Genomic DNA, 23410 nt, shown 5'->3' with positions numbered 1-23410 from the left:
GTAGCTGTCAGAGTGAAGCCTCCAAACGCAAGCAACCAGACAGTTCATGGATACAAAGTGGGATTCAGAGGGTATTCACTCAGGATTCTCTTGCATGGCAAGTGTAGGAATGTATTTCCTAAGCCATCTGCTAAGTCAGATATGGAGACACAACTGGATAGAAAGCAATAGGGTTTGAAAAATGCCAGGCAAACAGAAAGCCATAAGGTTCACCAGGACTGTGAATTCAGTTGAGCTTCCTTAAGCATCCTCAGAATTTGACCATTTTCCCTTTTCTTTCATTTCAGATGCTGCACAACAAACATGTGATGGTCCGAGTTGGAGGAGGATGGGAAACTTTCGCAGGGTATTTGTTGAAACATGATCCCTGCCGAATGCTGCAGATCTCAAGAGTGGATGGCAAAACATCTCCCATCCAAAGCAAATCTCCAACGCTGAAGGACATGAACCCGGATAATTACTTGGTGGTTTCTGCCAATTACAAGGCTAAGAAGGAGGTTAAGTGAAGCTGATTGGTCGCTACAAGGGGACTTTCATAATGACCTATATCCTCTTATCCAGTGTAGTTAGTTTAGTTCACAGGCTCTGAAAACAAATTTTCTTGGGGGTTAAAAAAAAATGCAACAAGAAGAAAAACAAATCTCCTCATACTGAAAAAAGTAAAATGTTCAAAGAGTAGCACTATTTATTTTTAATGCCTCTGTAGAAAATCACCTATTCAAAACTCCAATTTAAATTAGGTAAATTGTGAGCAAGTGATTGTTTCTCAGTATGTGAGCATAGTATTTAGGCCAAAAGCAATTTTAGGATCACATCTCTAGCTACAGATGCCAAAAGATAAAATCCCATTGAAAGAAAACATTTAGAATTTGTAGACAAATCTGCAGGCCATGCCTGATATATGTCTAAGAGTAAAAGCACCCCAGAAAATTTTATAACTATAGGATCTTAAAGATATTTTTTATCAAATGACAATTGCTGTGGTATTGTGCTACTAATGTATCCAACAGCACCATGAATAAATGCAGAATATTCACAACAGTGATACTTGACTGGACCGACCATTTCAGAAAAGTTTACATGCACTTGAAAGATTGCCTTAAAATGTTTATTTCTTATTTTTGACCAAATATCTGGGGTACTTTTGGAACTTTTTAGTATATTCCTTTAGAGAATAGCTTAAAAATAGCTTATAAATTTCTCACATTTTCCTAAGCACCTGGCTGTGTTTAGAATGACTTAAGTATAATTCACACACATCAACTGATATACTGTTCTGTTTTGATGAGTGAATTGTACAGCCAAATATCATTGACTTCATGTTATTTTTTAATCATTTTCTTATTAAACTCTATCTTTAGTTAATCCTACTTTGCTATGCTGTCTAGTACAGTAAATTCACTGTAGCTAATGATGTTACAGTGTTATGTATACCCTTATATACCCAGACAGGGCTGGTTTGTACAATTAAACAGCAAAATGTTGTTCGCACTTGATTCAAAAATAAATCAATTTAAAAACCATTATGTGTTTGTATTAATACTTGACCCTGAAATAATACTAATAGAATTTATAGTTTTAAGAGTGTTGCAAGAAGAGTCAAATTATGCCTACCTAGAATCTCTTCAGGATGAATGGTTAGAGATGTTGGTATTATTGCTTTTAGCAATGTTTAGACTTTATCATGGGTGCTACCTTAAGTGCAGCCCTGATAGAAGGGTATAAATAGAGTTAACTTGTCACTTTATCCCTTCTTAACACAAGGCAGTTAATTTACCCTTTGTGATGATAACATCTAGGGACAATGGATCTGTCATATAACCAATATAATTAAACTGAACAATAAGCGCTTAGGGAAAATTTTATAATTCATGGTGTAATTTGATGGTACTGGAGTGATTCTGAAAAATGTCACTTAGACTTAAACAATAACACTTAAACAAAAGTCCAATTTAATAAACAGTAGAAAGGCCCAGTCAGCAGTGATCTTGATCCTGAACAGAGTCAGATCTTAGTCCACTTCTATATTCATTTAGCTTCTTCTCTTGTGGAAGTCAAAAAGCCCTATATATTCTCTAACAAGTTGTTGACAAAGGTGCTTAGATTCTCAACATCTAGTGAATGATATCTGAAACTCTACATGGAATTCATTTTGGTCTCTTAAGAAATTTCACCCTATTAAGTAAGAGCTATTGGCTGGGTAGCCTTCGAGGGGTGTTTTGTAATAGCCAGGAGGATTAATGCAAGAATGTGCAGAAACATATTGCACTCAGTTTAGAACAAAGTAAAGAAGACATTTTGTAAAAAAAAAAAATAATGTCTACTCCTAAGATCTGGACACTGTGTCGTTGAAAATTCCTTTAAAATTCTTTTGAACTCAAAAGGTAAAAAGTTCAGCATAAGAGTTGTGTTAATAGAAGTATACAAAATTCAGAATATAACAAAGTATACTTAAGCCAAAGAATTTATGCCTATTTTTTTTTGTGGGTCTTGGGGCTTGACCTTGGCCTGGCCACTGTCCCTGAGCTCTTCAGCTCAAGGCTGTTACAGCCCTACCCTGGAGTCAAGCCCCACTTCCCATTTTCTAGAGGTTATTTGGAGATAAAGAGTCTAATTGGAGATAAGAGTCTCAGGTCTTTTTGTGCCTGGGCTGGCTTTGAACCTTGATTCTCAGATCTCAGCCTTCTGAGTAGCTAGGATTCCAGGCGTGAGCCACTTTTCCCAGCCCTATTTAATTCTTAAAATTATAGAATCATTGAAAAAGCTAAGGGAAGTACCCAAATCCCAGTTCTCCCACTATTGATCAAGAGACACTGAATGAGTCATCTGACATCTGTGATCTTCTACCATTAAGCTACAACCCCACTCCCATTTTGCATGGTCTAAATAATATTTTCTCTGGGAAATCTGAAGTCTTCTGCTGGATAGAAAGGCACTCCTTTCAATATCAGTAAAGTCACATGGCTTGTTGTCCTAGAGTAGGTAATACAATCTCAAGAAAACTCATTGTCCTCCAACAGGTGATAGGATCTCCAGGAAATGAAAGCCCAAGGTCACCCTTCTGGTTCTCAGGAATTATCAGCAGAAATATGGAAGGCTAAGCCAGAAAGGCTATACTGGGAAAGAAACCAGAGGCGAGAAGCCTTTGGTGGAAGTCAAATTAGGGGCTTCAATTTGTGTGTGTGTTTATGTGTATGTGCGCACACACGCGCGTGCATTCTCATGCATGTACCAAGTAGTGGAACCTGAATTATTACCTTACATTTTTCCCTCAAGGCAGGCTCTATACCACTTGAGCCACAGTTTCCACTTTTGGCATTCTAGTGGTTAAGTCTAGTGGTAGTCATGTATGGACTTTACTGCTCAAGGCTGCCTTTGAACCATGACCCTTAGACTTCAGCTTCCTTGAGTAGGTAAAGTTACAGGCATGAACCACTGGTTTCTGGACCATCTGGTACTCTTAAAAGGATAACGTTTCCACATGGCAATCCCCTTTCCCCCATGCAGCTGGGGGCTACATGAAATATCTGGAGGTCATGAAGAGCTACATGAGGTCAGGAGTATAGCCCTGTATGGCCTGGACTGAAAGTTCTGTCTGGGCTGGATTTAGACAAAGATGAAGAAATCAGACAATAGATGGATACTGGCTAGTCATTATCTATTTATTGAGCTCCTACTTGGGTAACTTAGGATATGGGTAGTTGGCAGAGAAGAGGGAGAATGATAAAAGGGATGACGTTGATCAAGATGGATTTCATTTGTAATCTGACTTGCAAAATTGAAATGCTTTGTCCAATTACTTAAACATAGTAATAATTTTAAAACCAAAACAACATGTATTATACTAAACCAATATCCAAAAATCTACATGATAATATTTTGAAGCAATATTTGCTAAATCAAATGTACCTAGATGAGGGAGAGCAACACAATAAAATATCCTATTAGAAATTTAGTGTCAGAGTTTTTGGGATATACATTTCTATGTCAAAAGAAAACTTCAAACTTGCTATACACATAAATATCTTTTGCCAGTGGTTTTCTAGAAAAGCTAAGATTCTCATAACTGTAGCAGAATCAGATTAGGTATCGATCCTTAGAGCATATATAGTATCTAAAGGAATTGCAGACTGTTTCTTGAAAAAGATGGTAGATAAATATTTCTTAACTCTATGGGGCTGTGAGTGTGGCTTAGTGGTAGAGTGTTCGCCTAGCATGCACAAAGCCCTGGGTTCAATTCCTTGGTACCACATATACTTTGTACCATATACACAGAAAAAGTCAGAAGTGGTTCTGAGGCTCAAGTGGCAGAGTGCTAGACTTGAGCAAAAAGTGTCCAAGGACAGTGCCCAGGCCCTGAGTCAAAGCCCCAGGACTGGCAAGGAAAAAAAAAAAAAAATCTTAACTCTAACATAGATTGACAGGCATTTTTTATTGTAATGTATAGAGGGGTTACAGTTATATTTTCCAGACAGTACGTAATTACTTCTCACACATTGATACTCCTACCCCTTCTCATGTTTTTGTCCCATTTCCCTTCCCCCAACCCTTCCCAATCATCTTGTTCCCCCCCTCCCTTTCCTTTCTATCTCTTGCTGATCTATGCATACAGAAATTATTCAAAACTGACAAGACATATGTTCATCTTCAAAATGCCAACATTCTTATCTGTGAAAATAAATGAATCAAAGCTTTAAATTGAAGCGTATGCAAATTCTCATGGGATATCAATGATATTATAAATTTTATTTTGGTAGTATTTCTGTTAAAGAAAAGAAGACTAATGATATAATTTCTCCTTTAATGTATAAGAAAAGAAGCATATCTATAAATCTAGATACTGCACAGTCACCCCAATAGACTAACCCAAAAGACACAAAAGTATTCCTAAATACCAGCTCAAGTCTTCATTACTTAAGATATATCAAAGATACCATTTTGTTAAACGGAGATGACAAAGCTGTTTTTAATAACGGAAGTGTATATTCACAGAAAAACCACATGTGGGAAAACTAGAGCACATTCCAATGTGCAATTAATCAAACAACAGAATCATATGTAAATGTTTAAAAAACATTCAACATGTTACAAAAGAGCTGGGTATTATACCTTTCTTAGCACTCAGCCATATTAATTGTCTGATGGTTAGAATTAAGAAGGTATGGTGTAATCACATCCCATTTTCATGACATTATTTCACATTTTCATAGTTACATATATGCATTCCACGTTATCACTTTGATTTACATATATGCATTCCACATTATCACTTTGATTTAGCTGTAAATTAAGTATTGCACCTTTTTGTCATTTCAATTATAAACTATGGAAAATTCAGTTCTGTTTAAGTACAATTTTCTGAAAGAAACAGCTTAGAGAGATATGTGTATGCTTTCAGTACTGATTCATTTGCTTTCCATCAAGCATCTAGCTCCCCCATCTTTTTTTCCTTTTTCTAAAAATGTTAGGATTTGCATGTCACTTCCTAATGCCTATCACACATATGGTCTGGGGAAAAGTGATACCACCCACAGATGCAGCCACAGCTGGCAGAGAAGCATGTCCCACTTCTCCCAGAAAGCAAAATAGATGCCATTTATTCATCTCTCCACAGTAGCTAGAAATGGAACATTATCCCAGGGAAGTAAGACTTCTGCATGGACAAAAGAGGTGTAAACACCTTACAAGACAGGAAAGATGAACCAGTTTGTGCTAGGTTAATATAGGAGGAATTCATGGATATGTTTTGGTTCTAGGTATACTTTAGCTATTAATGGCCCTTTCTGGTGTTGGAAAATTATCTTCTTAATGAAGTAAACAATTTTACTTATGAATATAATTCAATGATTTGTTCTCTTTTATGAACAAAAATGACATTAGTGTACAACTATGTGTCTTCCCTAAATATTTATAGAACATTTCATATAATAGAAAAGATATCTGTGAGGAGTCAATAGACCTATATCGGAATTCAAACTTTAAAATATTTTATTTTTATTTTTGCCTTTTCCTTTTTAGTACTAGGGATTGAACCCAAGACATTGTAATTGCTCAGCCAGTGCTTTGCCATGGAGCTAGAATTCAAACTCTGTAAGATGACTTGTAAAGTAGACCACTGGTATTCAAGTATACAGAGTTCCCCAGAGACCACTATTTAGGTTAAACCACAAATGCTCAGGATGAAATAGAATTTAAACACACACTGTCCAAACCACAGGACTGAGTGAGAATTGTTCCACTTTTAACTGGACTGTGTAATGCATGCACAATGATTTTTTTAACCTTTCCTGGTCAAAACTACCTGTAATAAGTCTTTAAATAAGGCCAGCATAATATATAGCCTATAAAACACAAGACTGTCAGAGGGTAAGTGAAATAGTGACTCAGTTACTTTTTTTTTAAGTGACTTGTATTTTATTTAGATCTCTATTATCATTTAGTATTCTCATAAATTAAAGCTTGTAGTACTTGCCATTCCTAAGATTTAGCATCCAAACATCCATAACAGTAATTCCTCTTAGTTTATTATGCATTAGAAAGCAAAACAAAAGGACAAATGATATAAACCTCATGTTCCTACTAAATTTAAGTGCATAAAGTTTTTTTTATCAGTAGATCATATAGAATCCCCTAATATTTTTGTTTAAAGAAGACATTTAAAATATATATTTCTCTTTCTTACATTCATATCAACATTAGCAATTTTGCACCAGCATAAACTTTATAATTATTCTTTGACAAATAGTAAAGGATAAAAATGTCTAAAAAATTTGGGCAAGAATATTGCCACTCATAATTCATCCAGATTGCTGGTTTACTTCATTCAATTACAGCATTGATCTTTATGAAACTGAGTCTCCTGTTAGCAATAATGCATCACTCTTTGATGATACAACTAATATATAACTTAATCAAGCAAAGTTTTATTATAATGTAAAACACAGTGCGTTAATAAGCTATGCAATAGAAAATAAATCAGAAGAAGATTCAGCATTTGCCTACAAATATTCATTCCTTAGTAAGTTATAAAAAATTCATAGTGTTCCTGCACATGAGCCCTTCAAATAACATTATAAGATTTCCCCTGGTTATCAGTTTAAAGGCACTCAGTCTATAAGTTCCAGCAAACATCTCCATATGTGAGATGAAGACACAAGACTACTCTGCATAACTCTAAGTAGCCAGATCATTTTATAAAGAAAGGAAATATAAGAATTTCTTGAGATTTATGCAAAATTTTTGCCTCCTATGTAGACCCATAGTTTAAATACAAATATGGCAAATTACTTCCTGAAAAAGAGCAAATACAGCAAAATAAAAGTTTAATGAAAGCTTTGGCCATTTCCTAAGTTTGAAAAATTAAAAAATTACCACTGCTTTCCATGTAGAATTAGCACTGCACTTACAGGCATTCACAACACATTTCATATCTACAAAGATTAAATGGAGCAAGTATATTTGATTGCAGATGCTGAACAGTTATTGGCAGAATACTCTTCCATTCATGCTATGTTCATGAAACTGTCCACTAGAAAAGACAAAAACACAGTGGCAAAAGTTTTTAGTTAAAATCACATGTTACTCCAATGGAAAAAAAGAACATGAGTCACAAGAGATGCAAATGTTTTGTGATGAATAGCTAATAGTACATTGTTGCATTACAGTTATCCTGAAATAAGATGATGCACTGAAGACTAAATATCTGGGCCGATCAGTGGATAGCTGCTATACCCATTGGGTTCTTCTTTGCCTATGGTTCTTAAGAATGGCCCAAAGGATGTTCTGAGAATGTGAACATTCTCAAATAGTAGGGAACTGGCCAGAATGCACAGGCTGTTTCAGTACTCCACTACAAACAAAATGTTCTTCAATGCTTTAATAGTCATTTTGTCCCCAGTAAAATGACCCAGAACCTGCTGCTTTCCAAGGGTCTTCACTGAGGTTCAGTGGGACATAAGCAGTTCAGATGGAGTACATTTCCTGCCTGGGACATATCTAAGGTTCCTGTTGTTTTGCTCAATGCTAGCAGTCTACCACTAGCCAGGTATCCCTTTGGGGAGATAGAGAGATGGTCTGTGTTGTTTTCAAATTTGACCCTCTGTCTTTACCTCTGGCCCTCACTTCTGTTCTTTATTTGCAGGGTTTTTTTGTTTAAAGACTTCAACATTGTTCCCTTTTTAAACTGCATGATGGGGATAGTGTATGATACACTGTATTCAGGATATATTTAACCTATTCTGGATTGTTAAGCTTTTTGTTTGTTTACCATAGGATTCCATTTACTATAATATCTCTCTCAACTTTAGTGTGGAAAAATACTACAGCAGGGATTCTTAATTTGGGTTTACATTCAAATTATTATAGGAAGCTTAAAAATTCAGATTAGCTCCACTTTCAGACTCCTGATTGTGGCTGGAGACCAGTGAATGCTCTCTCAAGAAACTGTTGATTGAGACTGATGTGCCATTACAGCAGAGGACGACCTCATTAGAGAGTCTCCACTACTCCTGTCTTATAGTGTCCTGTGCTGATGATTCTTTATGCCATAATATGGAGATTGCAGGTAAGGTACCTTGCTAGAAGACTGTGAGCAGCACCCATGCCAGCTATAACCTCTGATAGCAGATAGCAGAAAACTATGAAGGTGTGAGGATGGGAAAGGATATGTTTCCTCTCTGGAAGAATCTTGCTAATCTGTGGGATCCTCCAAGCTTGTGGCCCAAGCCCATAGAACAACACTACAGGACCACAGGCCAAGAGATGTGAGGATTCAGACACTTTGTATTTTCTTTACTTTTCTGTTATCTCTGAGCCTCCAAAACACTTCTTTAGAACTTTATGCTCTGATGGTTCGGGCAGGTGTTCAAAAGGACCCCCATAAAGCCAGTGTGCTGTGGGAGAGGTGAGAATGACTCATGGTGGCAGCTATGTGGCACTCTGTGAGACACATCCTCCTGTGTCCTTCTACCTTGCTGGCAAGGGCATTCATTTTTCCTAATGTAGTCAGAGAGATTTCTTATAAGAGTAATACACTGGGGAAAAGCATAAAACTATACTTAACATTGGAAGAAATTTTTAGCCATTTTGAGAGGACTAGAAGTACCATAAGGCCTCATTCTTTTTAAATTTATACGCATTTTTCTTTTTTATGGAAATCTGTAAAAGAACTTTAGCAAAATGGTCATATAACATACTCAATATTGCTATCAATTATTTTACATTGTTAAAATCTTACCTTAAAGAAAAAAAGGCTTATTTTTAATTGAATTGAAATTAGACACAACACAGACAAGTATCCATCTACTTAAAAGTCCTAAGTCAGAATCATCTTCCTAGCATCTGCCTATGTTATTGGCTATAATTTATGTCCATATGTGGGGAAAGGTGAGTTGTCATTTGGAAAGCACAATCAAGACTCAAACAAAATTTCTATGTGGAGCAAGTCAGCTAAGCATTCACAAATCATTTATAAATTAAATATAAATGACTGAGATGGAAGCCATTGCCTTTTTCACAAACACATTTACGAAAGAAAATTGTTTCTTTGAACATGGACAATAAATAAAATTGTAATATGCTGACTATTATTTCCTCAAGCTACACCACATAAAATTGAAACCCTGCTAAACTATAAACATTCTAGAGGGCCAGTAGAATGGCCTGGTTGTAGATGGCTTGCCTAGCATGCATGAAGCCCTGGGTTCGATTACTTAGTACCCCCACACAGAGAAAAAGCCTGAAGTGGTGCTATGGATCAAATGATAGAGTACTAGCTTTGAGAAAGCTCCAGGACAGTTTTCAGCCCTGAGTTCAAGCCCCAGGACTGGCAAAAAAAAAATTCTAGGGCTCAATGATCTTGATTATCTTCCCCTTTCTTATTGATCCACTGTGTAGCACTGTGACAAAAACATGTGATATGTCATTTTTTTTTTTTGCCAGTCTTGGGGCTTGAACTCGGGGCCTGGCACTGTCCTTACACACTTTTTTTTTTTTTTTTGGTGAAGGCTAGAGCTCTTCCACTTGAACCATAGCTCCACTTCAGCCTTTTTCTGAGTATGTGGTACCAGAGAATCAAACCCAGGGCTTCATGGGCTACGCTCCTGGTCCAACAAATGCATTTAAATATTACATGTCATATTCATGTCTCTAGAGTATAAACTGACATGTAATCCTAATAATAGGTAACAATAGGAGATCAAAGACTGTAAAATGTAGCACGAAGTTATTCAGGCTATAATATGTAAGACTAGACATGATGTCCTCCAAAATTAAATTAGGTTAAGTTTTATATTTTCTACACTTTCTATATTACTTGAAATGAAGACTCCATTTAAGATGAACAGAGGTATGAAAGTACTAAGATTCAGGTTTAGGAAAATTAAGGGGAAAAATTGACTCACTCTGCTTTGGAATAAAGAAGTAAAAATATTCAAAATATTCCAATGAATACTAAAATAAATTGAGAATGTACACAACTTATGTTTTTAAAGTACTTCAAAATTTTCTCATATTGTATTTGCAGGGACATTTATTAAATGGATTGCTACATAACTTTTCAGAAATGGCCTTTAATCGAACATCACATCAATGTTAATACTTACTCTAAGTCCACCTGCTGATGGGGGCCCAGATGAAGCAATTTGTTTTTCTAGTTTTTCTTTTTTCTTTCTCTTTTCTTCCACAGATTGAACATCTTGAATTCCTCGAGATGCAGCCTTTAGATTTGATAAGGAAGTAGAATAGAAAAATAACAAAAATTGGTGTCTGATGTCCAAAAGGTGTTTTCTTTTATCTTTGGTGGAGAGGAACTGGCTTAGCTTTGCAAACAGTAACTTTTTTTTGTGTGTGTGAGTCATGGGTCTTGAATTCTGGGTCTGAGCACTGTCCCTGAGATCTTTAGCTCAAGGCTATACCACCCTACCCTTGAGCTAAGCCCCACTTCCCATTTTCTAGAGTTAATTGGAGGTTAGAGTCTCAGGTCCTTTTGTGCCCAGGCTGTCTTTGAACCTTGATTCTCAGATCTCAGCCTCCTGAGTAGCTAGGATTATAGGCATGAGTGAATGCACTCAGCTCTATGGTAACTTTTGATAAAAATAGACTGTCACTTCTTCATTGGATATTAGGTACAATTCCTTTTTTTCCCTGAGCTTACTTCACATTTGTCAGTGAGGAAATTTATTTTATACCAAGGAAGGATGTTAATGCAAGGTCCTCTCATGTTGAGGAACACATCTCTAGCCTAGTTTTCACGCAGTATTATGATGTAACTGCATGCCGTTTATGGAACAAAATCATCTTGAAAAGTTTTATTTAATCACTATTGTTTAGGATATTAGACACAACTTACAGAATTCTGCTGGCACTGGACAACTTGTGGAAATAAAGTGGACACTTATTTATCTGTGCAGACATAATTTTACTGCTGACCTTACCTCCTTCTGTCTCCTCTCAGCAGCCTCTGCAAGCTTTGCTCTTTTCTCTTCCTAAAAAAATACATAAAAAGTATTTCAAGATAAAACTAAACAAAATGTGTGAGAAGTAATGCACCTACTACCTGACAAGTGTAACTGTAACCCTTCTATACATTTTCCCAACTATAAAATAAAACTTAACACAATCATATATAAATCATATATGCTTAATAGGGAATCCAAAAATTAAAATAAAATTATTTCACAGGCCAGTGGCTCACGTCTATACCCCTAGATGCTCTGGAAGCTGAGATCTGCGGATAATGATTTAATGACAGCCACAACAGAAAATTTCATTAGACTATTTATATCCAATTAATCATTAAAAGCTGGAAAAGGAGAGGTGCGGGTTAAGGGAGTGTCAGCTTGAGCAAAAGAACTAAGGGGCAGCACCCAGGCCCCAATACCAAGAATGCTGAAACATGAGGCTCCTTTGACCCCAGGAGTTCTGGGCCTGTCTGAGTTACAAAGCCAGGGCTTATCCCTTCACCCAAACAAAACGACTAGAAAAGTTTCCACCATTGCTATTTATAAAACACCACAAATGCACTGAATTTATAAGTCTGTTTTCTGAATTTCATTCTTCAGATTAACACACCTTCAAATTCATATATGCTAAAATAAATCTAAGTAGGATGACTTGTATAACATTTTTTTTTCTTTTATTCTTTCTTTGTAAGGGCTTACAGTTTGGGCAATTGTAAAGCAAGCCGCAGTTAAAATTATAAGGAAGGAAATAACATGGTTTGGTAGTGGTGGTTTAAAATGAGCCTGAAAATAGGTATGCATTTTCAGAGGACAAATTAATTTATGAGATAGTCCTCCATGTCGGCAAACAGTATTGTTTTTTAATGCCATGTACTGAATAATTATAGAATCACTAAATACATTAAAACAGCAGCATTTTCTTGCAAAGTGGTGGCAATAACTTCTTTGTTTTCATACCACAATTCATACATTCATCCACTGGGAAGATTACTCAACACCAATTTGCTAATGAAACACAAGCAGTGTAAAAACAGAGATACATGTCTCCATACATGAAACTAAAACTCCAAAGAGATCACAAAAACAAATATAATCAAGGTAAGTGTCATATGGTAGTAGTTATTTTGGGAAATCCAGTGTAGTATATGTATTATGGGTGGCTGGTAGGAGAGTGTAGTGGGGAAAATATTGATCTAGGATGATCAGGAAAATCTTCATGGAGATCCAGTGTTAAGCCTGTGGTTCTCAAAGGAAGCATGGGTAGCATGAACTAATGAATGCTGATAGAACGGCATCTTACCAACAGCTAGACAAAATGAACATAAGTTAGAAGTAATAGTGATAAGGCAATAGTGTCTCACTTCTGTAATCCTAGCTATTTAAGAGGATGAGATCTGAAGATCTCAGTCAAAAGCCATCTCTGGATAGGTATGTCTCGCGACTCTCCAGTTACTCAGCTAATAGATGTAATTGGAGTTATGCATCAAGTGAAAAGAATTGAGTGAAAAAGCTAAGGAACACCACCCAGGCCTTGAATTCAAGTCCCTGCACTTATACAAAGAAAACAAACAGCAGTAGCTAATGGGTTGAGACTAATGAGTTTTTAACACCTATAATCCCTTGGCTGAATAATTAATATATTTCTTATTTCTTAAACTAATTGTTTAACTAGATAGCATAAATGGGAGGAATTTAGGGTTTTAATGTTAGTTCTTTCCTAAGGAATATGAATGGAAACATATTAATAGTGTTGTAAAGAAAACTCAGTCCTGAGAAACAGCAAAGCCACCATTGGAGAGGCCAAATTATGAGTACTGGAGAGCTGGAGGCTCGCGTCTACCAGCCTGGAATACAATTGGCACAGAGCTTATATAGGCCCAAGCCACATAAGGTGAGTGGAATTAAATCTATCCAGTCTTACCAATAAAAACGAAGCAAACCAGATGAGGACACTGAAGCCTAATGCAAGTGTTAAATAAAAGCAAATCGTCTAGGCAAACAATACAATCAGGAGAAAACAAGGACCAGTTGTCCAGGGGAGGCATAGACCCAGTCTCCTTACTACAGATCACCTAGTTTAATCCGAGTTTCAGCAAAAAAAAAAAAAAAAGAAACAAAAACATTTACTGTTTCGGGTAAAAACTTTATGAAATGATTTCACCGTTTAGAACCCATCTTTACAAATGTTTTCTCTGGTTTACCTGAGCTTCAAATTTAACTAGATGTTCAGTCTCCTTTGTTAAAGCCACCTCTAACTGCTATAACTGCTCTTGCTTTGTTGTTTTTATTTTTTTTTTAAGGAAGCAAGGAGATAAGTAGTAAATGGAAATCGTTGATTAATAAACTATCCAACGCAGAACGAGCGCTCTACCGTCCCCTTCTGGTAGAGACACAGGAAAACGCGAAGGGTCTCAGGACACTAAGAACTTGGAGGAGAAAATGGTCCCTAGGGTACTCCTACCACCATCCAGGGCGCCGCCCGGACTGCTGCTACCCCACTCCTACAAACCCTCAGTTTTGACAAAAGCACCACCAAAGCCATTCTGGGACTCCCCGCCATCCCCCCCACCCCCACCCCGCCACCCCAATCCCCGCGCCACCCACCCTTTCAAGTGGAGTGACCAGGAAGCTGGCCGGTCCCCAAGGGTCCCACACGCGAGTTCTGATCACCTCGGGCTCTGATCACCCTAGGTTCGCACCCGCCTCCTCTAGGACCCCCTCCACCCGGACCAACGGCGCCGCCTCCCTCCCGGTCGTTCGCAGCCCGGGCCTCCCGGCGCGCCCCGGACGGACGCACGCACGGCAGCGGCAGGTGCGCGAGCGAAGCACGCCGCAGCCCTTACTCACCACATTCGGGGAGGGAGGCGCCGACTCCCCGGGGCAGGGAAAACACATCCCCATGGAGACCGCACCTGGGGTCCCCGACCCCTCCCAGCCCAGGCCAGGGCCCGGCTAGGCGAAGCTCCAGGCGGGAAGGACACTCTAGTCGCGGGTTCAGGGTGCCCGTCCGGCCCCCATCCCCAGGCTGGGCCCTGAATATTAGGCCTCACCCCCTTCGCCACACCCCGCCCTCCGTTGGCAACGCCCCACCCCTTTGTGGCCATGCCACACCCCTTATGGCCACGCCCTACTCCGGCGCCCCAGCACCCAGTGCCCCGCCCCGCCCATCTCCTGGGTCCCGCCCCCCCGCGGGCTCCGCCCCTCTGTGGCCAGCCTCCCCTTTCTAGTATCTCCACCCTCTGCCCTGACGACTGGACTCCGCCTCCTGAGCCCAGGCCCCGCCCAGCCCCTGCCCTGTGTGCTCTGTGCCACCGTCTGGAAAAGGCCGCGCTTCAGGAAGGGAAGAGAGAAGGCCGAGCTAAGGCTCTGCGCTCTGCAGCTCTCTGGGCTTGCTCTCTTTTGGTCGCCTTGTATAAATAAAGAGATGGAGCTGCCCCTTGTGAGAGGATCCTGGAAGCCTCCGAACACTTAAAGCCCCCAATGGATTGATTGCAACAGGTTCATGTGGACATCCTGTGTGCCTTTCACTGTGGGACTCGGCTCTTACCAGTTGACGGGGGAAAAAAAAATACAAAATCTCATGGCTCCTGCGCTATTTATTTGCAATGAACACATATGTATCATTAAGTCACGGAGTTCCTGGCAGAGTCTGAGGCAGCAAAACTGCGCGTGGGAAGCAAGCTGGGGCTACACAGCCTGGCATTGATCAAGATAGTGCACAAGATAGTGATCAAGACCCATTGCACTCATAAATTGACATGCTGAATTGAAATCCCTTTGTCAGACTATTTAAAAGATACTTACATGTGAAAGGGTATCAATGTATGTGAATTAATGCACCTTCTATCTGGCAAATATCATGTAACCCTTTTACTAATTACAATAAAAAAAAGAAAAAAATAAAGGAACCAAAAAATAAATAAATAAAAGATACTTACAAAAAAGTATTGGTATATAATAAATAGTCTATAAAATCTAAGAACCTTTCAGTAACTATTTGCCTTTCTCCATTCGGATATTTATGCCATGATACATTAATTTTGCTTACAATAAAGACAAATCAAGAAGAATGAAAAACAAGATTATATACATTTGTACAAGTATTTCCATTGTTTCACATGTATTTGAGAATCTCTGCAATCTGTTTTTGTTGTTTTCTTCTCCTGGCTTTTAGGGTTTAAAATGTAGGCCCTGGGCATTGTCTTTTGCCCACTTGAACCACAACTCCATTGCTGGCTTTCTTGGTAGTTTAGTGAAAGGTTCACAGATATTCCTGACTCTCCCCCTCCCCCCCAGCTTTTAACCAAGATCTTCAGATCTCAGACTCTTGAATAGTTAGGATTATAGGTGTGAGCCTCAGGTGCCCAGCCGCAATGGCATTCTTCATTCACTAACGATAAATTTACTCTGGCTTTTATTTGCTGAAATTAAAAAAAAAAATGTACCTTGCAGACTTGAACTCTGGGCCTGGGCCCTGTCCCTGAGCTCTTCAGCTCAAGGCCACCACCCTACCCTTTGAGCCACAGTGCCACTTCTCCTTTTCTGGTGGTTAATTGGAGATGAGTCCACAGACTTTGGTGCTTTGAACCTTGATCCTCAGATCACAGGCATGTGTCACTGTGCCCAGCTGAAGAAATACTTTTTGCTTTCTAAAAACCTTTCGGTTGTGGTTGTTTCTGAGACGCCTTGCTCACTGTGGAGTTGTTCTCATTTCGGTTAGGGCTGAGGGTAGGGCAAATATGTTCTGCAGTGACTCAGGAGAAAGTTTGTGATTATTAGTGCCAGGCTAGGTCTTACTGTGGTCCTTACAGAAGTCTTGTGATTGGTGGAACTAGAGGTGGTGCCGTGATTGGTGGGTGGTAAACACTACATTTGCATACCATGCCATGCATCCTTTCTGGCTAAATAACCAGTCTGTTTAGACCGTTATTTTAGGAGATATCTCCTGATTATGTCCCCCTCCCCCCCACACTTAATGTAACTTTGGTTCAATCATAAGTTTCTCTGCACTGTTTTTTTTTTTTTTTTTTTTTTTTTTTGCCTGATTTCGACCCTTCTCATAAGCATAGCAGACTGAGCTGGTAGTATGACTACAGTGGATTAGCAGAAACATCAGCAGCAACACTGGCAGTAGTAGTAATAGCTGGAAAGCTCCAGAAAGCAGCTGATGGCAGGCATAGGAAAGAGGCAGTACGGAAACCTAGGGGTTCTGAAATAAAGAGAAGTTAAGGGGAAAGACCAGAGACTGAGTACTGGCCACTGAGCTTTCAAAAGTGCCTACAGTTATATAACTATAAAGAGCTAAGGACCCAGACCCTCAAGGCCTAAATATTGTAACTACAAATAGGAATGTAATTATAAATGAAGAATATGTATTTATTCTATTTTAATCGTTAAGCATAAAGTTCAATATGTCAGTAAGTCAAATTCAAATGTACAAATTTTATCATGAGCTCAGTATTTTCAAAAGCTTATACTCAAGGTATCTCAAAAATCTACCACAGAAGATAAGTTGTAGTGAGATATATTAGGTCCAAAAAATTAAACTGACAATTTGGATGTTAAATGCATGCATCGTATTTATTTTGCTGCAATGGCCCAGGGTTGCCTTTATCTTTCAAATGAAGTCAAATTATGATATGCCACTTGATGTTGAAAATTCACAGATTTTGGTCTGGAACATGTTTTTTTCCTGTACAGATTCCTGGTTTCTTAAGATTGCCACTAGAGAAAATGAAAATGAAAGAAAAAGAAATTCATTTTTTAAAATATTTTATTGTAATTAATAAAAGGGTTACATGATATTTGCCAGATAGAAGGTGCATTAATTCACATGCATTGATACCCTTTCACATGTCTTGATACCCATTACCCCCTCCCCACCCACCACCCACCCCCCCCGTCTTTGTTTTCCCCCCTTCCCTATCAAATTTCAAATAACCAAATACAAATAAATTCAATTTATCAGATAACAAAGTGAGATACTGTAACAATATAGGAAAAATTATAGGAAAAATTTATAGGAAAAATTATAGGAAAAATTTATTTAAATTATAATCCTACAGGTCTTTAAAATGAAGATTCTATTGTGTAAACAATATTGCATGTTGCATTTGACAATCTAATTCTAAAAGTATGTTCATGGTCAGAAGCCAAATATAAAAATCTTGTTTCTGGAGTCAGATTTGATAAAAAAAAACCCTCTGTGAGTCAGATAACAAATTCTGTAAGTATAAAAAATTTCTAGAAATTTAAGATATCAGTTAGGAGAAAGGTCTTGATCATTTTAAACAGAGGGTCAAAGAGATTTCCTTTTCCAAACCCTGTATTTTGTGATTGAGGAAACATTATACATATCTGTGAGGCTTTATTTTCCCCACCAAAAAATACATTCAAATAACTCAGAGTGAGAGATTGGGAGTTTGGCCTAGTGGTAGAATGCTTGCCTAGTATGCATGAAGACCCAAGTTCGATTCCTCCATACCACATACACAGAAAAGCTGGAGGTGGTGCTGATACTCAAATGGCAGAGCTCTAGCCTTGAGGAAAAAGCCCTAGGACAGTGCTCAAGCCTCTGAGTTCAATCCCCAGGACTGGAAGAAACAAACAACTCAAAGTGAATGTAAAGAATTAGTTTAGTCAAGCCGTAAAGAATATGGAGGAATCTTGAATCATATTTTTAAAGCAAGCTTAAAAGGCACATCTTGTGTTACTTCTACTACATGACTATCTGGAAAAGGTTGTTGCCAGAGTTTGGCAGGAAATCACAAAATGAAAAGCATGTGCAGAGAATATTATTAGTGCAGTGATAATGCATTGTATAGTGCTATAATGGAGGATGAAGAGCTGCATGTAATGCAAACAGTCTGTGACCTTTAAAGGAAATAATAGTTTATCAGTTGTGGCAGCTATATCAGTGCAACACAAGATGACACTAATAAATAAACCAATGGGAAGAAGAGGGAAGTTTTCTATATTCTTAAAACTATTTTTTTTTTTGGCCAGTCCTGGGCTTAAGCTCAGGGCCTCAGCACTGTCCTTGGATTTTCTCAAGTCTAGAGCTCTACCACTTGAGCCTCAGCACCACTTCTGGCTTTTTTTCTATGTAGGTGGTACCGAGGAATCGAACCTGGGTCTTCGTGCATGCTAGGCAAGCACTCTACCACTAGGCCAAACTCCCGGCCCTCTTAAAACTATTTTATGAATGTACTCATTAAAAAAAAAGGAGCCAAGTGTTAGTGGCTCGTGCATGTAATCCTAGCAATTTAGGATGTTGAAATCTGATGCCTGAGGTCCAAAGGTAGCCCAGGCAGGAAAATCTACAGGATTCTTTTCTCCATGTAGCCATCCAAAAGCTGGAAGAGGAGCTGTGGCTCAAATGGTGGAGCATTAGCCTTGAGTAAAAATGTCCAGAAGAGTGCTCAGTTCTTGAGTTCAAGACCCTGGAGCAAACACACACCCACCCCCCTCCCCCCCGACACAAATTAGAGCACAAGAAAATTTGATTGGGGATGAATATAAATATCTTGGTTGTCATAAGGTTTATCAGATGAATTTACATCGAAACAAAAATAACATGCATTTAAAATATGAATATTTTGTTAGATGCCAATTATACTTTAGTAAAGCTGGTAGCATGACTGTTTGTACATGAAATACAATAATGATTGGGATACTGCTAGACAGATTGAAGACTCATAAACAGGCTGAGCAAGAAATAGGTAAGTAAACTGACTTTTTTCATATATTTTTATTGTAATTAATAAATGGTTATACTATATTCATCAGATAGAAGGTACATTACTTCACAAATATTGATACTCTTTCTCATGTCCTGTTTACCATTTCCCTCCCCCCTCCTCCTCACAACTTGATTTCCCCCTTCCCTCCCCTATTTCAAACAACCAATTAAGCATATATAAAATATATCAGATAACAAGGTGAAATATTGTAACAATATGAGATAACCAAGGGACAGTAAAAGAGATGAGAGATAACAGTGCATAAAGGACAACAATCACTCATTATATGGCTTTTGTTTCTATATCCTAGAGGTCCTTTCATTTAGCGGCATACTATATGGCCTTACGTATCTAAATTTTGTTCTATTGTGAATCTCTGCTTGGAGAGCCCAAGGTTCCTACTGATTTCGAAAAATGAGGGAGACTATTGGGCCTATGTTCCTTTGAGTCTGGCTTACTTCACTTAATATGATTTTTTCTAAGTCTTTCCATTTCCTAACAAATGAGGCGATGTCATTCTTTCTGACAGCAGCATAGAATTCCATTGTGTATAAATACCACATCTTGTTGATCCACTCATCAACTGAGAGTCATCTAGGTTGGTTCCATTCCTTTCCTATGATAAACAGTGCTGCAATGAACATCGTTGTGCTAGTGGATTTAGTATGTCCTTGTTTCTGGACGATTGGGTAAATGCCAAGCAGTGGAATTGCTGGGTCATAGGGGAGCTCTATGTTTAGTCTTTTGAAGAACTGCCATACTGCTTTCCATAGCGGTTGATCAAGTTTGCACTCTCACCAACAGTGTAGTAATGATCCCTCCTGGCCACATCCCCTCCAAGTAAACTGAATTTTTAATCTTGAAGAAAACTCTGAAATTGGAGACAAATAGTAGTTGTCCTCAAGTACATGAAGGATTTTCAAGTCTAAGCATTAGAGTGCTTATGTCTGGCTGTAAGAAATATAATTTTATGCTACATGCAAAACATGCATGAACAGTAGAAGCTTTAAATCCCTGTCAGTGAAATGCCAAGATATAATAAATTGTAATGGGCCTAGATAGTTTTCTGACCTTTCAAATGTAACGACATATAGGTTAATTATAACTTCTCCAGGAGATTTTGTGATTTATTTTCTAAATAATAGAACCCAAGGATTTAAGTGAATAATCTTGGTATCCAGTAAACATGACAAAACAGGGACCAAAATCTAGATCAAGACAGATTTAAAAATTAAACTTTAAAAATATATGAAAAAAGTCAGTTTACTTACCTATTTCTTGCTCAGCCTGTTTATGAGTCTTCAATCCATATTATCACTAGGGAACAATTGCAAAAAGAGCTTTGAAGAATGAGAACTTGATCACAAGAGTTTTAGAAACTTTCCCCATAACTTAAATAATGCATTTCTCCAAGGAAAAGTGTATGTGTGTGGGAGGGGGGATAAAATGATGAGTAGCAGGTGAACTAAAAAAGAACGTTAGCATTCTGTTAATTTTGGTGACATGTGTATACTTACATGGAGTCCTGGTTCTGGAAGAGGCATAGGTTTTGCAAAGCGTTTACTTAACTTCCTCTTCTCTTTCTTGATGTTTTGCATATGCTGAATACGTTTGTCTGTGGACTTTGGGAAAAGAGAATAAAAACAAATTATGCCCTTTCTAACATGAAAGTAACGTACTGTTTGTGTGATGTACATAATAGCTGAGAGAAATGAGAAACAAATGGATCTTTCAAATATACAACTCATACATGCAGATAAACACAATTGTTTCTCATCAAGATTCTGTTTTTTAAAGGAGAACATATATTCTCTACTTCTGCATCACTACTCACATGATTCTAGTCCCAGGTATGGTTATGTGTGTTTAATTTTAGGGTAAATGTAATGTACATTAATGACATGGAATAGAACTTGTTTATAGAAATAAGAAAACTTTGTACTTAATCTTACATGCTGCATTTCCTAGACAGCTTTTTGTGTTGACATTGTATGGCACATTAACTAGAAAGCTTTGGAGATATCAAAATTCAAGATTAGAGGAGGATGAATATGAATAATATCAACTTTTGTATTAATTGCCAGTGGAAGCACAAATTAATACACCTTCAGTGTAAGACATAGTGTATTGCTTTAAAACACATGAAATGTTTTTTACCCTATGATCCAGTCATGGTGAGTTAAGCCTATTGTAATATAATGTTGATAGTATCCCAGCCCTTAAAATGAAAATGAGGTAATACCTTAGTTTCCAAACCAAAACAATGAACTGTGACCCATTTTGCTTGAAATACTAAATAGCCATGAAAAGTAAATGAATGCACCTACATAATAGTAGTATGGACTAATCTTAGGAAACAATGTGGAAAGAAGCTAAATCATATGCAGAATTATGTGTGAGATTACATGTATCCAATTCAAAACAGAGCGAAAGAGCAATAATATACTCATAATGGCATATATCTGACCAAAAATTCAAAGAAACAGACTGATGAAAATAAAATCAATATAGACGTTGTCTGTAGGAGAGATGCAGGGAAATTAAATACAGATGAGATCCCACAAGGCTTCCTAATAATATTCATTCTGAAGTTGAATGGTCATATATTTTAAAATAAATATGTTAGATTATAAAACTACAAATAAGCTTTTCAGCATACCCTATTTTAAGACAAAGTCCCACGGTAGTCATAAGAATGACCAGAGTTCCTATAAAGATACTGGTTACAAACAATCCTGGACTAATAGCATGTTTCAGGTGGTAGAGCAATTGCTTATATGAAGGTAGCAACTACCACTCATAAAAGCATAAGCTAAAACATCCCATTGACAAAACAGCCAGATGTATTTAAACATTACCTGCTTGGAAGTCACATCTGAAGGATGATGGATTCTTGGTCCTTCCTGCATAAAGAGTAATATTAACATGATTACACATAAAAGCCAAGAGAAAATGGTAGTAGAAGAGAAAATCTGTATTTCTTTTCTTTATTTTCTGTTCTGCTACAGAAGCTTGAACTCAAGGCCTGGGCATCGTCCCTTAGATATTTGAGTCAAGGCTGGTACTCTATCACTTGAGCCACAGCTCCACTTCCAGCCTTGTGGTGGAGCCTCAATTCTGTTCTCAGACTACATTTGAAACACTACCCCTCAGTTGTCAGCTTTCTAGATAGCTGGGATTAGAGGAATGAGCCATCCACACTTAGATTAACAAATAGGAATATATGTCACAGCTGCAAAGGCAAAATAATATGCAGCTAAGGTTTAAAAAATGAGGGGAATGGAAACAATATTATGAGGGAAACGATTCGGCTATAAATTATTTAACAGGGGAGCTATAACAGGTGTGAGCTTGTGTGTGTGTGTGTGTATGTGTGTGTGTGTGTGTGTATACATGGATGCATGCACACGTGCCATTTCTAGGGCTTGAACTCAGGATGGGGTGCTGTTCCTGAGCTTTTTGCTTAAGGCTAGTACTAGAACCACTTCTCATTTTCTGGTGTCTTGTGGATTTTTCCTGCCTGGGTTGGCTTGGAATTATGATCCTCAGATCTCAGCCTCCAGAGTAGTTAGGATTACAGGGGTGAGTCACTGGTACCTGGTCGAACACTGTACTTGGTAAAATTCACAATTGTTGATGTGTGGTTTTAGTGGTACTAGGGTGCTCTCAGCTTAGGCATTTAGGATTGAAATTTACCAGCACCCCGTCTTTCTTTTAAGTTTCAGACACACCCTTAAATACTACCCCCTTCCCAATCTCATTCAGGTGAGATTCCAGAGTAATCCCTGCCATATCTGTAATTCCCACACCAAGGGGTCAGTCAACAAATGAGCCTCCTGCTTCCTTCCTCCTCCGGGCCTGTCCAGCAGCCCAGAAGCGATTCCACTTCACAAGTGCAGTGATGCAGACGTGTTGGCCTAGTAGGCCTGAAGAGCCAAATCAGGTGCACAGGTGGCTTAAACAACACTAAGGTCCTTGGAGAACTCACAGGGCAGACTTGGTTCCGATCGTCGTCCATGACTCGTAGGCACATCCTGCAGAGCCCAAAGAGGCCCTAGGGGCCTACTGCCGGCCACCTGGGCCTCTCCAAGCCTTCAAGCTAGCGCCCACCTGTTACATCATAATTCTCTTATTCTTACTTCACGAGCCCCACCCCTTTCTTCAGGGTCAGGACCGCAGAACCCTTAGTTGACCCAAACATCTTAGAAT

At 38.3% G+C, this 23410-nt stretch overlaps 3 protein-coding genes across 5 annotated transcripts in view; 1 reads left to right on the top strand and 2 right to left on the bottom strand.

The window, feature by feature from the left end:
* Gas2 (growth arrest specific 2) overlaps positions 1 to 1520 on the top strand; it is a 110501-nt gene extending 108981 nt beyond the window's left edge. For both annotated transcript variants that reach the window (XM_090348936.1, XM_090348938.1), the window contains exon 7: positions 288 to 1520. In XM_090348936.1, coding sequence (XP_090205062.1) covers positions 288 to 506 — 219 coding nt within the window. In that variant the 3' untranslated portion in view covers positions 507 to 1520. The remainder of the gene's footprint in view (positions 1 to 287) is intronic.
* Positions 1521 to 4413: 2893 nt separating this feature from the next.
* On the bottom strand, positions 4414 to 14513 carry Svip (small VCP interacting protein). The gene is made up of 4 exons (XM_090347987.1): positions 14307 to 14513; positions 11433 to 11483; positions 10602 to 10715; positions 4414 to 7528 (listed from the first exon to the last, which is right to left on the bottom strand). The coding sequence occupies exons 1-4, from the start codon at positions 14358 to 14360 to the stop codon at positions 7514 to 7516; spliced, it is 234 nt and encodes a 77-aa protein (XP_090204113.1). The 5' UTR covers positions 14361 to 14513; the 3' UTR covers positions 4414 to 7513.
* Positions 14514 to 17020: 2507 nt separating this feature from the next.
* Ccdc179 (coiled-coil domain containing 179) lies at positions 17021 to 23299 on the bottom strand. 2 transcript variants are annotated; one of them, XM_090347989.1, is made up of 4 exons: positions 23190 to 23293; positions 22060 to 22104; positions 20719 to 20823; positions 17021 to 17183 (listed from the first exon to the last, which is right to left on the bottom strand). In XM_090347989.1, the coding sequence occupies exons 1-4, from the start codon at positions 23232 to 23234 to the stop codon at positions 17172 to 17174; spliced, it is 207 nt and encodes a 68-aa protein (XP_090204115.1). In that variant the 5' UTR covers positions 23235 to 23293; the 3' UTR covers positions 17021 to 17171. The 2 variants fall into 2 exon arrangements, with proteins under 2 accessions (XP_090204115.1, XP_090204114.1); XM_090347988.1 differs by lacking the exon at positions 17021 to 17183 and adding an exon at positions 19837 to 20072 and having other exon boundaries at positions 23190 to 23299.
* Positions 23300 to 23410: the final 111 nt, after the last annotated feature.

Source organism: Megascapheus bottae, chromosome 16, assembly GCF_031878675.1.
Source record: "Megascapheus bottae isolate mThoBot1 chromosome 16, mThoBot2.hap1, whole genome shotgun sequence".
Classification (NCBI taxonomy): Eukaryota; Metazoa; Chordata; class Mammalia; order Rodentia; family Geomyidae; genus Megascapheus; species Megascapheus bottae.
The sequence above is the reverse complement of the archived record's forward strand: the minus strand, read 5'-3'. Positions and strand labels throughout refer to the sequence as shown.

Excerpts from the sequence above, each read along its gene's own strand:
- Svip (XM_090347987.1), bottom strand. The coding sequence starts at position 14,360 with ATGGGGATGTGTTTTCCCTGCCCCGGGGAGTCGGCGCCTCCCTCCCCG. Across the intron at positions 11,484-14,306 it reads CGCCTCCCTCCCCGAATGTG|GAAGAGAAAAGAGCAAAGCT; the intron begins GTGAGTAAGGGC and ends GTATTTTTTTAG. Across the intron at positions 10,716-11,432 it reads CTGAGAGGAGACAGAAGGAG|GCTGCATCTCGAGGAATTCA; the intron begins GTAAGGTCAGCA and ends TCAAATCTAAAG.
- Ccdc179 (XM_090347988.1), bottom strand. The coding sequence starts at position 23,234 with ATGTGCCTACGAGTCATGGACGACGATCGGAACCAAGTCTGCCCT. Across the intron at positions 22,105-23,189 it reads ATCGGAACCAAGTCTGCCCT|GAAGGACCAAGAATCCATCA; the intron begins GTGAGTTCTCCA and ends CTCTTTATGCAG. Across the intron at positions 20,824-22,059 it reads CAGATGTGACTTCCAAGCAG|TCCACAGACAAACGTATTCA; the intron begins GTAATGTTTAAA and ends CTTTTCCCAAAG.